The 14,568-nt window shown below is 49.7% G+C and overlaps 1 protein-coding gene across 2 annotated transcripts in view; it reads left to right on the top strand.

The window, feature by feature from the left end:
• SLC35A5 (solute carrier family 35 member A5) overlaps positions 1-14,568 on the top strand; it is a 130,344-nt gene that overhangs the window by 85,809 nt on the left and 29,967 nt on the right. For both annotated transcript variants that reach the window (XM_086934099.1, XM_086934100.1), the window contains exon 6: positions 288-355. In XM_086934099.1, coding sequence (XP_086790225.1) covers positions 288-355 — 68 coding nt within the window. The remainder of the gene's footprint in view (positions 1-287; positions 356-14,568) is intronic.

Consider the following 14,568-nt stretch of genomic DNA (forward strand, 5'->3'; position numbering starts at 1 on the left):
GCCATGACGGGTTGTAGCTCACTTGTATCTCTCTTTAATTAACCTGGACGGTCATGTTTTAAATACTGCAGGAAGGTGGCAATGGTTTTACAAAGGTTTGGCAATTAAAGACGTCCCTACCAGATTTGATACAGTTGAGTATCTTACTTCTCCCAATCAAGCACGAATTCGGAGCTCCCCAGGTTGGGTTACATGCTTCCAGATATAACCAAGTCAAGTCAAATGTCGCTGTCCGCAATATACATATTCAGTCAGGCTATAACCTACTTTTTCTTTTTTTAATACAGGCCCTGGCTGCATTGTTTTCAAACTTTGTTATTATAACTACAGCAATTCTCTTCAGAATAGTGCTCAAGTAAGTCCAATGCCTCATAGGGGGCTTCTTGTGTTACACTGTAATTTTTTTCATTGTGTCCAGAATACTAGTTTGGTTAAAAAAAAGTTGTCTGCACTTGAATCCATAGAGTATTGTGAGTATCGTTAATGCATCAAGTCACAAGAGTTTGGGTAAATCTATTCAACTGAGACTCGAACTTAAGCATTACTAGGAAGCGTGGATTTTAGAAGAGCAACAAATACTTTGGAGAATTACATTTTTTTATAAACATTTATTAACCAGTTTAGATTTAACTAACAGTGCAGCATTTAACATCCGTCACATTGTACAGTATACTGTTAAGGGAAGTTAACCACATTAGTAAAAGACTATAGCTGATCCACAGGGGTCAAACAACCAGTTGAAATTCAACAGAATATCTGACTAATCATATTTTACCTCGTACTCTAATCTCAGTTTGAGTTTAGTTTTCTGTGTCAGTAGAAACATCACTTGATGAAACGTCTTCCGGAGCCCCATATCTGTCTCCCAGAGCCCTCCATGCGTGTATGTCACTTTTTCATCCCTCCTGTTTAATTTCATGTGGAGCTCTTCCACTCGTGCCCATTCCTCTGCTTCTCTATGCCGGTGCTCATCTAGCAGAGTGCGCTGACTCAGCCATGTATTAGCCACTCGGTGGTGGGGAAAAAACAGGCCAAATTGTACGTATTTATATGCCATCTTGTGTCCTTTAGACATACTAATATTACCCAGTGAACAAAATTGTGTAGTAAGGGTGCCCTTAGCGAAATGGTATGCAAACGTTTCTCCACCACTTGTACCTAACAATCCTGCACCTTCTGACACCCGCAGGCCAGGTATGAAAAGTCAGCCCCTGAGTACCCACAGTGTGGACCTGTATCCAACCGGGTCTTAGATATCTGATGAAGTGCTAGGGGTGTCATATCCTATAAGTGCGATGTAGGAAGTTGTAGTAGATCAACTTGAATCAGGCTTTGCCAGAAACTGTCTTGGCAAGGGTACATGCACGGCACGTGTCCAGTCAGTGTCTGTCAGCTGATGTGGCATTAGGCGGGCTCAGTGATACGTAGCAGAAGTTCCTCTCTACCAATATTGAGGAGGACGATATCAGGACGACCATATTGCAATTGCGTTCCGCACGTGCTGCAGGTCTGGATGGCCTACCGGCTGATTTTTAGGTCTCGCCTGTCGATGCGCATGCGCATCGAGCAAGCGAGACTATTGCGACTTATCCACTCTTTATCTACACTGCAAGGAATCGTGGCGATTCCTTGCAGTGCCCGTGACTTTTAAGGTCAATGCGCATGCGCATTGAGCTTATGCGCATGCGCATTGACCTTAAAAGCGCGTGCGCGTGCACGTCCGTCTTTGTTTACCCGCTCCGCCCCCTCCCGCCGTGTCGCATTTCTCCTCCCCCTCCCCTCTCTTCCTTCCGTCTGCTCCCCTTTTTCCACTCCCCTCCCCGGCCCCCCCCTTCACCACATCCAGATTGGCCCCTTGCTACCACATCACACCCCTCGTGACACACCACTTCCTGGTATTCAACTTTGTCGACCGGCTCCACAGTAACCCTGCCGAAGCAACAACGGCCCCTGGATTGACTCCATGAGAGCTCCTCTACTGACTCAGGTACACAGCCCGCCGTGTTCTTTTACCCCCCCTCTCCTCGACCGTCCTCCACCAGTCCTTATCCTTAGCCTTTCCCCTCCCTTTCCTCTGCCAGGTATTCTACCACAACGCGTGGAACGCCGGACTGCGAAGCACCTGACGTCCACGGATGTGGCACCGATCGCCCGCGCTGTGCCTCCCGCTTTATTCAGGTATTTACACGCTCCCCCCAGCTCACCCGCCCGGCTTCACCAATGTTCCCTCGTCCCTCATTCCACTCCTTTATTCCCCCACTACAGATGTTGCCCATCCGACTGGAAGCACCTTAATTACTGATCTTCCGATCTACATTGTTTTTCCAGGTAACTCTGCCGCCTAAGCGCTTCATCTCGCCACTTCTCTTTCGCACTGCTCCGGTATGTCACCCCACCCGGTCCGACAACTTGGCCATGGTTTGAGCGCTTACTTCCAGATGCCGCCACACTGATACTATGCCTTACGCGAGTGAATCAGCCCCAGGATTTCGACATCCCTCCTCCTGCACTTTGACCTTACTAACCCACGGCTTTTGTAGTTCCCATTCCTGGCCCCCACCTTGAAACTGTTCGTTGTCACCCTTAGTCTGACTTAATTGCACATCGCGAGTTCGGGTCCTTTGCCTCTCGCTATTCCGCCTCGGTATGTTCTTCTAGACTCACCTACCTGCCGGCTTCCTAGCCCATTACCATGACGTGATTGCAGACGTTGAGGCTACTCTCTTCATTCTGTTCTTCCCGCTTACTGCACAGCCACCGTGAGCTTCTTCGCCACTCTGTGTTTCACCCCTTCCCCCCACCTGGCCGCCCTTGCTCCCCTACCAATTGCCTACTCACCCAGATGCCCCAGAATTGACACACAACCTTATGTCCAGGCTCTTACTTCACCACCCTGGTAGTGTTCATGCCCCCTGCTCTCCCTCAACCCCTCACCCTCAATCCCTCACCCTCAATCCCTCACCCACACTCACCCACACTCACCCTCACTCACACTCACTCACCCTCACTCACCCTCACTCACCCTCACTCACCCTCACCCTCAACCCCTCACTCACCCTCACTCACCCTCACCCTCACTCACCCTCACCCTCACTCACCCTCAACCCCTCACCCTCACCCACCCTCAACCCCTCACCCACCCTCAACCCCTCACCCTCACTCACCCTCAACCCCTCACTCACCCTCACTCACCCTCAACCCCTCACTCACCCTCACTCACCCTCAACCCCTCACTCACCCTCACTCACCCTCAACCCCTCACTCACCCTCACTCACCCTCACCCTCACTCACCCTCACCCTCAACCCCTCACTCACCCTCACCCTCACTCACCCTCAACCCCTCACCCACCCTCAACCCCTCACCCACCCTCAACCCCTCACCCTCACTCACCCTCAACCCCTCACTCACCCTCACTCACCCTCAACCCCTCACTCACCCTCACTCACCCTCAACCCCTCACTCACCCTCACTCACCCTCAACCCCTCACTCACCCTCAACCCCTCACTCACCCTCAACCCCTCACTCACCCTCACCCTCAACCCCTCAGCCTCACCCTCACTCACCCTCACCCTCAACCCCTCAGCCTCACCCTCACTCACCCTCAACCCCTCACCCTCACTCACCCTCACTCACCCTCAACCTCATGCTAAAGATTTACAAAAAAACCCATAAACAATTCTAAAAGCACTAACTCTAATGCTGCGAGACCTATTGCATTTCTAATGCTTGTTATAAAAGCTATGCCAGCCCCCTAGTAACTATTCTTAAGGCTGTAATGCTGAAGACCAAGGAATTGGGCATTCTTCCACCCTCAATGCAGAAGGTAGTGATCATATCTCTTCCGAAGCCTGGTAAACCGGCAGAAAATTGCAAATCATATCGACCCCTATTGCTCATCAATTGCAATGTCAAAACACTTGCGAAATTTCTAGCTAACCAATTGAGCCTGTTGATGGAGTTCCTGGTCCTCCCCGACCAATCTGGTTTCATACTAGGCCGCTCCATCTCACATCTGTGTACAGTCTTCTCGATGCTCCAGGACATAGACCCAGACTTGGTTGCGGTGGCTGTCTTTCTTGACACCACCTGTGAGAAGTTGGCCTGGCATATGCTGTCCACTATTGTAGTGGGCACCTTGCACCAGTCCAAACGACCCTTATTGAAGGTAGGTTTAAAGACAACCTATATAGAAAGCTATCTTAGTGTTAGCTGTGGAGAGCAGCCTTCAGGCTAAGTCTTGGAGGAATGTAAAGCAGTTTGTTTCACCACTCTATAATCTCATGAATGACCAAATGAAAGAAGAACCACACCAGGTATATATATATATATATATATATATATATATATATATATATATATATATATATATATTATATGTATTTATTCTAAACACACCCCCCTGGTCTCTTTATGAGGCTAGAGGCAAAAGTACATTCAGTAAACTTATTTAGCACACCGTAAATTACCACAATATACGTTGAGCCCTAGAGGCGTGCCAAACCATATATTAAGAAAGTGGTATAAGAACCAAGACTGACATAGATCCAAGGACTAGAGCCTTTAGAACTGCTGGGGCCACCAGGAACAACCCATGGTAGTGACACAGAGGACCCACGGGGGACCCGTGCAGTGTCTAAACACAGCCGCAAATCACCATTAACTTCTATGGGGAAAGTCGTGGTTAGATTTTTAAAGAACAAGGACACTTAGAAGAGGGCTTGGAGCAAACCCCTTTAGAACTAGGAGGTTCTAGAGCATGGGTCCTCACAAACTTTCTCTCGGGGGCCAAATTTACAGTGTGATTTGTGTCCGAGTGCCGCACCGGTGGGGGCGGGGTCAGTGGGGGAGGGGGGCGGGGCTGGAGCAACAAAGAAAACTGTGACCATGAGGTTGGACACAGGTTCCTGCAGCGGACGCCTTCATCCACTGAGCCACCTGACCCGGCATACACACATCTCTCTCTCTGTCTCCCTCCCTCTATCTCTGTCTCCCTCCATCCCTCTCTCGCCCTTTCTCCCTTTCTCCCTGTCTCCCTCTGTCTCCCTCACTCTGTCTCACTCACTCCCACTCCCTCACTCCCTCTCCCTCACTCTCCCTCACCCTGACTGTCTTACTCCCTCTCTCTCTGTCTCCCTCTCTCTCCTTCCCTCTCTCTCCCTCACTCTCCCTGTCTCACTCAGTCTCTCTCTGTCTCCCTCTCTCTCTCTCTCCTCACCTCTCCCCCTCCCTCTCCTTCCCTCCCTCCCTCCCCTTCCCTCTCTCCTTCCCTCCCTCCCCTTCCCTCTCTCCTTCCCTCTTTCCTCCCCTCACTCCCCTTCCCCCTCTCCCTCCAGCACCTTCCCTCCCCTCCCTCCCTCCCGTCTCTCCCTTACTCCCTCCACTTCCCTCACTCCCCTTCCCCTCACTCCCCTTCACCCTCACTCCCCTTCACCCGCTCCCCCTTCCCCGCCCCTCACTCCCCTTCCTCTCTCCCTCCCCCACTCCCCTTCCTTCCCTCACTCCCTCCCCTTCCTTCCCTCACTCCATCCCCTTCCTTCCCTCACTCCCTCCCCTTCCTTCCCTCACTCTCTCCCACCCCTTTCCTCCCTCACTCCCCTTCCCTCACTCCCTTCCTCACTACCCCGCTCCCCCTTCCCTCTCTCCCTCCCCCACTCCCCTCTCTCCCTCCCCCACTCCCCTCTCTCCCTCCCCCACTTCCCTTCCCTCTCTCCCCTTCCCTCTCTCTCCTTCCCTCTCTCCCTTACTCCCCTTCCCTCTCTCCCTTACTCCCCTTCCCTCTCTCCCTAACTCCCCTCCCTCACTCTCTCAGTTCCGCCTCCCTCCCTCACAACCCTTCCCTCACTACCGCCTCCCACACTCCCTCACTCCCCTTCCCTCACTCCCTCCCTCCCCTTCCCTCACTTACTCCCTCCCTCACTCCCTCCCTCACTCCCTTCCTCACTCCCTTCCTCACTTCCTTCCTCACTCCCTTCCTCACTCCCTTCCTCACTCCCTCCCTCACTCCTTCCCTCACTCCCCTTCCCTCACTCCCCTTCCCTCACTCCCCTTCCCTCACTCCCCTTCCCTCACTCCCCTTCCCTCACTCCCCTTCCCTCACTCCCCTTCCCTCACTCCCCTTCCCTCACTCCCCTTCCCTCACTCCCCTTCCCTCACTCTCCTTCCCTCACTCTCCTTCCCTCACTCCCTCACTTCTGCTTCCCTCCCCCTGCCTCCCTCACTCCCTCTGTCGCCCTCCTCCCTTACTCGGTCTCCATTTCTCGGTCTCCCTCCCTCCCTTTCCCTCTCTCTCCCTCTCCCTCCCTCCCTTTCCCTCCCTCTCCCTCCCTCTCCCTCCCTCCCTTTCCTCCCTCCCTCCCTCTACCTCTCTCTGTCACCCTCTGTAATTTATTTATTTATTTATGCATTTTTATAAAGCGCTGACTTTACCCGAAGGTATCGGAGCGCTGTACAATAGAACCAGTTACGTTACATGAGAGAAATGTTCCAAAATAGAACGGGTAAAAATAGGAAGAGGAACACAATATCAAACACAGCAAGCAAAGAATGTACAAAAATAGATAAATATTACAAATTTACAATGACTAACGGACTTCCTGGCGGGATCTGAGAATGAGGGAATTAGTTCTGAAAGTGTCTTTGGAAGAGAAGAGATTTGAGGTCCGCTTTGAAGATCCGGATGAAAGTGGTGACGCGAAGCGATGGAGGAAGTGAGTTCCAGATTCAGATGCCAAGAGGGTGCAAAAAGCAAGTGAAAAATACTCACTGTGTACCCATGGGACTTCAATAACCCAATTTCCATTCTCAATTATACACAACCACCATAAGTCTCTAAAAAAAAAACGGTATTAGATGTCATCAATACCTCCCACAACAAAGGATACCAAGCTGGGCCTCAGGAATCAGTGGATTTGAATACTAGAAACAAAACCATTCCTTCCAATAATGGCAAAACAGAAGTAAATCATTCATTTTCTGTTTTGTTGGCTATTAAAATCTTACAGCTGGCAGGGTGCACACAAACTTGTTTTTGGTTGATGGGAACAAAACACTGTAAACGTTTAATTTCTAAAACAGAGAAATTATGGTAAGCCTTTGCGTTTAAACGGGCTGACCAAAATAATACAAAACGACACTACTTTTACAAAGTCCTCATTTCAAGAAGGATTGCCGGAAGAGACATGCTTGCAGACAAGTGAATACAAAAACAGCTAACCCCTTATAAAATAAATCATGTTAAAAATCAAAAACAACACACCGACCTACCCTGTCCATAAGAGGCAAACTATCTTTGCAGAAACAAGGCAGAAACGGATCTTGCCCTGCATAACACAGGAAAGAGGACACACATAACAGAAACAGACATTGTGCCCCTCCAGGCACAATATATAATTCATGTGTCAGTTGACCGTCAACCCTGCTGGTAAAAAAAAAACATTTCTCATCCCTTCACTGCATTTTTCATCGATTGGTCATTCCTCTAAATGTAGTCACAAAACTGCTTCCATGTTGTTGAGAATGACTGTTTTTGATACCGAGCGAATGCTTCCGTTTTTACACGTACCCCTCTTCTGCACCCAGCCTTCCTTGACAATAGTAATGTCAGTCATGGTCTCTCCCCTCTGCGCCCCCATCTTGAGGAATTTCTTGCTGCTGTCTTCGGAGCTTTGGGAGTGCAGTCCTTTTCCCTCCGCTAGACTGATGCTGCGAGCCCTAGGTTCAGCGATGAGTCAGCCTGCGGCAGGAATGGCATCTCACCATGTGTGTCGGCCCCCCTAAGACCGCTTCCGGGCACACACACACAAAGCCGCATCCGAGCACTTCACAGGTCTTCAAAAGACCGTTTGCATGTTAATGGGGCTTTATTGTATTTCACCTCTTAGGCAGAGCGGAGCTGCAGGGGCCTATCACCGGAATGAATCACCGGATCCCACAGAGCAGCAGAGTCTTGCTCCTGTTGCAGACACTCTTTAAAAATTTGTTTTTAAAACATGGGTACGATGTCTGCAAGGTCCGCGGGCCGCCAGGGAAAGCTTTCCGGGCCGCTGGCGGCCCGCGGCCGTACTATGAGTACCCGTGTTCTAGAGTCAACACCCACGGGAGCACCGGAGTACTCGAGTTACCTCACCCAGGGAAGCCGGGTGCATAGGTGTCTTTTCGTGTCTGGTTTCGTCGTCTGTTTCAATGGCGAGCTGCTGAAAAATGCTGCAGGTGACCAAGTGCGAAGTGTCCGGGTGGATTGGAGATGTGAAGAACCTGAAAGCAGAGGGGACAGAGTCTGGGTCTCCAGTGACCAGGAAGGCGATGAGAAGATGCCAACCGATGTCGGGTGATTTCAGGTGAAGGTGAAGCCTGACTCTTCAGCCATGAGGAACAGGTGGTGTCGGAAGACCAGGAGCTCAATTTGAGCTGTCCCACAAAGGATGTTGAGTGCTGCGGTATCGGTTTCCGGATTGGACCCAACAAGCAGAAAGCAGAGATTGGCTTTGGTGCAGACCAGCAAGGTCTGAGGGACTCACCCTTTAGAGGGGTGTCTGGGCGCATCTGGATCAACAAGGGAAGCCCCAAGAAAAGAAGAGTTACCTTCGTGGGGGCCCACCAGTTGACGGACCAGGGATTGCGAAGGGGCCTCGGGCAGAAATGCTAGAAGCAGGCTCACGGAACACTCGTGGAGTGTAGGCCCACAATCTTTGGTGCAGATGGTGCTCGGGGCTTGGAATACAAGTAGCCCAATGCACAACATCGGGAAAGCTCGGGAAGTGGATGCATTAGCTAATGTGCACGGTGTCCAGGAGTTCCGGTCCCACGTCACTAGTGAGGGCTGCGGGTCTCTGCTTTGCTGGGATCTCGTGTCTGCCTCTGAAGTCTGGAAGTCCATGTCCTGAGTCACAAATCCTTCGGGATCCGGCGGGAGCCTTAGAAATGCTGACCGGCGAGATGCTTCTTTGGTGCCTGTTTGAACAGGGGAGTCACTCCTTGACCCCCACGGAGATTCTTCTGTTTTCTAGTCGACGTAGACTGTCGAAGTTCCAGGATATATGTTGGAGTTCCGTCCAGGTGTAATCTGAAGTCCTAAGGGCTGAGGTCCCATACTTATTCTAAGAAAGGGGATTGGACATACTCTGGGGACCCACCTATGGGAGGGTCAGGGAAGAGGGGTGATTACACCCATTCCCTTTGTCCAGTTTTGCTCCAGAGCAGGGGCTGAGTGCCCCTGCAACCGGTTTGAACTGGGATATGCACAGGGACACCAAGTGTGCCCCCAGCACCGTCTGAAAAGCATTCTATGAATGCACCCACCCAGCACCAATACACTAAAGCCTGTCTGGGAGTTGGTTACACCTCCCTGTGACAGGAAACCTATTGTCCAGGCCTCCCCTGCCGGAGTTAAACCCAGATCTGTGACTGGGGGTAACTGTTTTGCCAATGTGCAACATTCCATCCATCATCTTGTGTGTTTTGCAGAGTTTTGTCCTGCAGCAGGAGGTCAGACTCTTGTCTGTGGCTTCAGCATCCATTTTGTGATGCTGTGGCTCTTTTAAACTATTACCGGTTAGGTCAGTGTGTAAATGTGCTGAGACTGTAGTGTAGTTCCTATATTCCCAATAGGCTCTGCGCATTGGAATATTATATCCTATAGATGTGACGTAGGACTTAGGTCGACTAGGTCTCTATCGAATATATTAGACTTAATTGTGAGTGCCAGCTAGCTCAGAGGTCACTAGAAACTTTCTTTAATAAACAAGAAGGGATTAGTTTCTGACAACCGCATAAACATGACAACTTTGTTTCCCTAAGGTAAAACGTAACTTCAGAGTCGTGGAAACAATAGATAGATATTTTGCTCAGTCATTCGTGCATGCTTCATTTCATCAGAGGTGCAGAGAAATAGAGAGACTGGCGTTTTCAATAAAAGTATTTATTGAACAGTCTTCTCTCTCATGCAGAAGAAATGAACGGCTACAATCGTAATACTGGCTGTAAAGTATAATGCATACAGCAAGAAGAGTATTATAATATAATCCTGTAAAAGCATGATATGGTTTCTAAGCCATAAAATACCTACATAAATAAAATAAGGACTAAAAGTACTCAACTGGTGCTTCTAAAATACGCCTACCCCGATGTACATAACCTAAGTCTAGTACGAGGGAAGGAGTAAGTGGGATGTAGCATAAGTTTGCTTTTGCCAAGAATCTATCCAAGACTTCTCTTGGGGTCTAATCGGCTCCTTACCTTGGTTTAGAATGAAGGAGGGGGTAAATGTGAGAGGTACCCCTTAACAACAATCAAGAGAAATAGGGTCAACCAACCGATAAAACAAGAGAGATTCCCTTGAGCAGAACTGAATTAATTGAGCTAGAAGGTCAAAAAACAATAGCAAGATTCACGTACGTAAAAAGAACTTTTACATGCGTGAACCTTGTTATTGTTTTTGACCTTCTAGCTCAATTAATTCAGTTCTGCTCAAGGGAATCCTCTTGCTTTATCGGTTAGAATGAAGGAGGTCTTTGTCTCCAGACTCGATTTCCCAACACCCCGTGAGGGGTGCTTGGAAACACTGGAGCTGGATTTCTCGGCAAGAGAAAAGACAGCGTCCCTCTCCGTGCGTCAGCTGGAGGGTCGGCTTCCTTCGGCACTTGCTGTAGCGAGATGCGTCGGGCGAGTAGATAGTCGAACTGCTCCAAACCACTGTGTGTCTGCTAGGGCGAGTGTGGGCATATTTATACCTTGAAGGTGCATAGTTTGACATAAAGGTGGACATAATAACGTCATCAAAGAGTCGCAGTTCTTTGAAAACTCCATGAGTTCTTGGACAAATCAATATTCAAGCAAGGGAAAGTCCTAACTGCTAAAGCCGAGTTTTCAAAGAAATCGTTGTGGCTTTTCGGAACTAGTGGAAGTATCCATGACTGCATAGGCTATGTCTAAATATGGTTATGATTTCTATGCCTATATAAGGACAAGGTGATTTATACCTATATAAGGGCATGAATCGGGAAAATTACACTAGGGTCCTAAAATGCTATACAACAAGACGTATGCCCCCCCCCCCCCCCTTTCCTATCATAGATTGCTCTATTATATAGTCAGCCAGTGGCAAGGGTACAGATAAATGGAATCTCTTCTCTTTACTTTTCCATTTTACAAGGTGCTGGTGCAGATTGTCACCCCTTTTTAGGTTTTGCCTGCAAGTGCACACGTAGTGCGCATGCGCAAAAAACCTTAGGAGTATAATGTGGGATAGATGACCCGCCCCCGGCTCCCATTGGCTAGCTCCATAAATGGAGGCTAGCCATTGGAAGCCGGATCTGTCCGTCAAGGCCGGACCAGATTTGGGGGCGTTCCCGCGTTTTCTTCCCCGGGCGTGGTTCCGTTCGTCTTGGAGGCGGTCGGAGAGTTCTCCCCTTTGGACCTCTCGGAGGGGCAGCGAGGGTCGGCTCCCCTCGGAGCGGAGCTCACTCTGCCGTGTCCTGTGGGAGGACCCGTGCGTGCAGGAGGCTCGGGAGTACAGGAGCCCCGGGGATCTCAGCCGCCGGCAGCGATGTGGTTCTGTCCTGGGGCAGCGGCGGCTGCTGGCAATCCCGTGGCCCGGCCTGCATCTCTGGGTGTTGGCGGTGCTACTCTGCAGCCTCTCCCGGTGCCCGTTCCTGCCTCCGCCCCCCCCCCCCCCCCTCCCGCTCTCCGTAAGCCTTCATCGTGGCTGTTTTGCGTCCTATCCTTGCTATTGCCACACTGTTTGCACTGCAGTCTTGCTCGAGAGCGACGAGGACAGATCACGATGACAAAGGTAATGCAACAACCTCATAATTATAGGGGCACTGTCAGTTTTAGTGTTTTTGTCACTGCTGCGATTATTACTGGGGCCCGGGGTGACTTTGATTCCGTCCCGTTGCCGAAGTTGTGGGAGGGTGGCTTAGGGGCCTTGCCTGATGGCGTATGTTGTTGTTGGTTTCGTTTGTTGGGCAGCAGACAGTTTGAGGCCCTGCCGGGTGCGGCTTAGTTACTGGAAGTTGCAAAAAAATGCTTTGGGAGATCGGATCAGGAAATGGCGCCCTGGCCTGTTTAGTTTATTAAGGAAGACCCCTTGAGTGTTAAACGCCCATTGGTGGCTGCTTTAGAGTCACTAACTGTAGGCTATGCCAGAGGTGGCCCTGCCTCTCCCTTTGGTACATCTGTGCTGTTGTGACTCCTGAGACAGTCAGATTGTCCGGCATTTTCTTTCCCTCCTCTGTACTTTTATCTCATTCTCTCCCACTTAATCCCTCTCACTTTCACACTCTTTACATCGCTCTCTCCTCTTCACCCCTTCCTCTCCTCCTACCACTTCACCACATCTCCCTTCCTATTCTGCTTTTGAGGAATGGCCGCATTACCCATCAGACCACGACAGTTCCAGGCACTGGCACTTATGTGCTAATGACAGGCTGTTTCCAGAATCCGGACGTCTGCTTTCATACCTGTCGAGCACACCGTTGGAGGTGATTGTGAAAGCTCGTGCATCCGAGGGCAGTGACGTGACAGGCTGTATCCGGAAGCAGGGGGCTGCTTTACATTTCATATTTGCTGAGAACACCTCTGGGGTTGATTGTGAAAACGTGTGCATCCGAAGGCCAGCGACAGGCTGCATCCAGAGGCTGGGAGTCTGGCAGAGTTCCTGCCAATCCCCACAGGACAAACCAGAAAGGCAGGAAGGCACTTGAAAGAACTGCAAGCATGTACAAGCAGCACCACACAAGGTGCTTGTCTTTATCACAAAAATCGCGATAACCCCTCACCCCCTTAAAAAAAAGGCACATTAGAGGGTTTGCCTTTGTCCTTATTCATCTGTTGGTTAGAGAACCTGTGACTAGACAGGGCGTAGGGACGTTGCTAGTTCACTGGCTGCACCCAGGCTTGTGGCTGAACAGGCTCAGTGGCGGTCACCAGCAGAAGGAAGAATCTCTAGTAGACCAACACAGGGTAATCTTTTGATTTACACAGCTTATAGGGCAAGAATGGCTCAGCGAGCTGGAAAACCTGAACTTCAATCTGTACAGTATGTGTTTCCAGTAATAAGGATCCTGCGCAATCACCCATCTACTTTCAGTGCATTTTCTCTCTCAAGGGATCAACTTATGTTTCTGTGAAAGTGTTAATTTGTGGTGAAATAGATTACACATTTCGAGCAACATCCATGGTAAGCCACTCTGCATCAACCTTTGGTATCAGGGCGCTAGTAGTGACTGTTCTCCCTCAGTGACCACTTCCTGCAGGTTGTGAGTTATCGTAGTGACTGGACTACTGCAGCCACCAATTCCTGCACGGACAATGCGCTGCAGTGACCACAGAGTGACTAGCTCAGTGTCTACCTATCATCAGTAACTAGGCTGCTGCATTGTACCCACAATGACTCTTGTGCACACAACATAAAAGCCCTACTAAGGGGACGCCATACATGTCTCTTCTCAGCAGTCTCTCAAAAGGGTCCTCAGGGGAAAGAAACACAACTTTTTAGAAGGGAGGTACAGAATAGAGCTCACAACAAACTGATGTGATTTGGTTTCTGTGTAGTGTCGATTGTCTCAGTTAGGCATCTTCAAAGCACTATGAAATTATAGGCACCAAATAAAACAGTAGTGATATTAGCTATGTCAGAAGGCTGAAAGGGTTGGGTCACTTCTGCAGGACGGCTGGCAGTGGCACACTAATCTCTGCGGCACTTGCACAACCCGTTCAACTCCCTGTTGGGCTTTGGCAGGCGGTTGTGACATCGCAGGCAAAATCCTAATGATTACAATATGGGATATAGGAACGTCCCCCGGCTCCCATTGTCTAGCGCCATAAATGGAGGCTAGCCATTGGAAGCCGGATCTGTCCGTCAAGGCCGGACCAGATTCGGGGGCGTTCCCGCGTTTTTTTTCCCTGGGCCCTGCTATTGTAAATGACCATGCCATTTATTTATGTTAAAAAAAAACATAAATAAAAATAATGTCAAGAGCAATGCCAATAGCTCTAACTTTAACAAAGGCAAAACCATTGCATTGTAAAGGCTTGTTTTTGTGTTAGCAGCTGAAACACTTGATAAGACCATCAGAAGTATCCTATCTGCTATCCTGCCAGACATCTGCTGGTGTCACTATACGCTGACAACATTACACTCTATGTCCGAATCTGCAGGACTAGCCTTAATACTATTTTTCTGAATTCATCCAGTTCGGAGGGCAACAGGCATTCATATGAATTGGGAAAAGTCTCAGATCTTTCCTCTTACCCCTGCCACCCAGAGACACGGTCTGGAATACCCACTGATGTGGTGTGAAGTGGAGCTTAATATTTGGGGTGATCATTTCTAGCAACAGACGCAGTAATGGACTCCATTAGACGCTGGATCTCAATGCCTCTCTTGCTGGCGGTCCGTATTTCCCTGGTTAAGATGATCATCTTAACAAAGCTTCTCTATTTGTTTCTCAATGCCCCTCACTCACGAAGCCTCCATTTCTTTAAAGACTTAAAAACAGCTCATCAGACTGCAATGGGTTGCACTTACGCAGCCATTTTCGAGGGGTTGAGTTGAGGCACCAGACA

The sequence above is a fragment of the Lissotriton vulgaris genome, chromosome 8, assembly GCF_964263255.1.
Source record: "Lissotriton vulgaris chromosome 8, aLisVul1.2, whole genome shotgun sequence".
NCBI lineage: Eukaryota > Metazoa > Chordata > Amphibia > Caudata > Salamandridae > Lissotriton > Lissotriton vulgaris.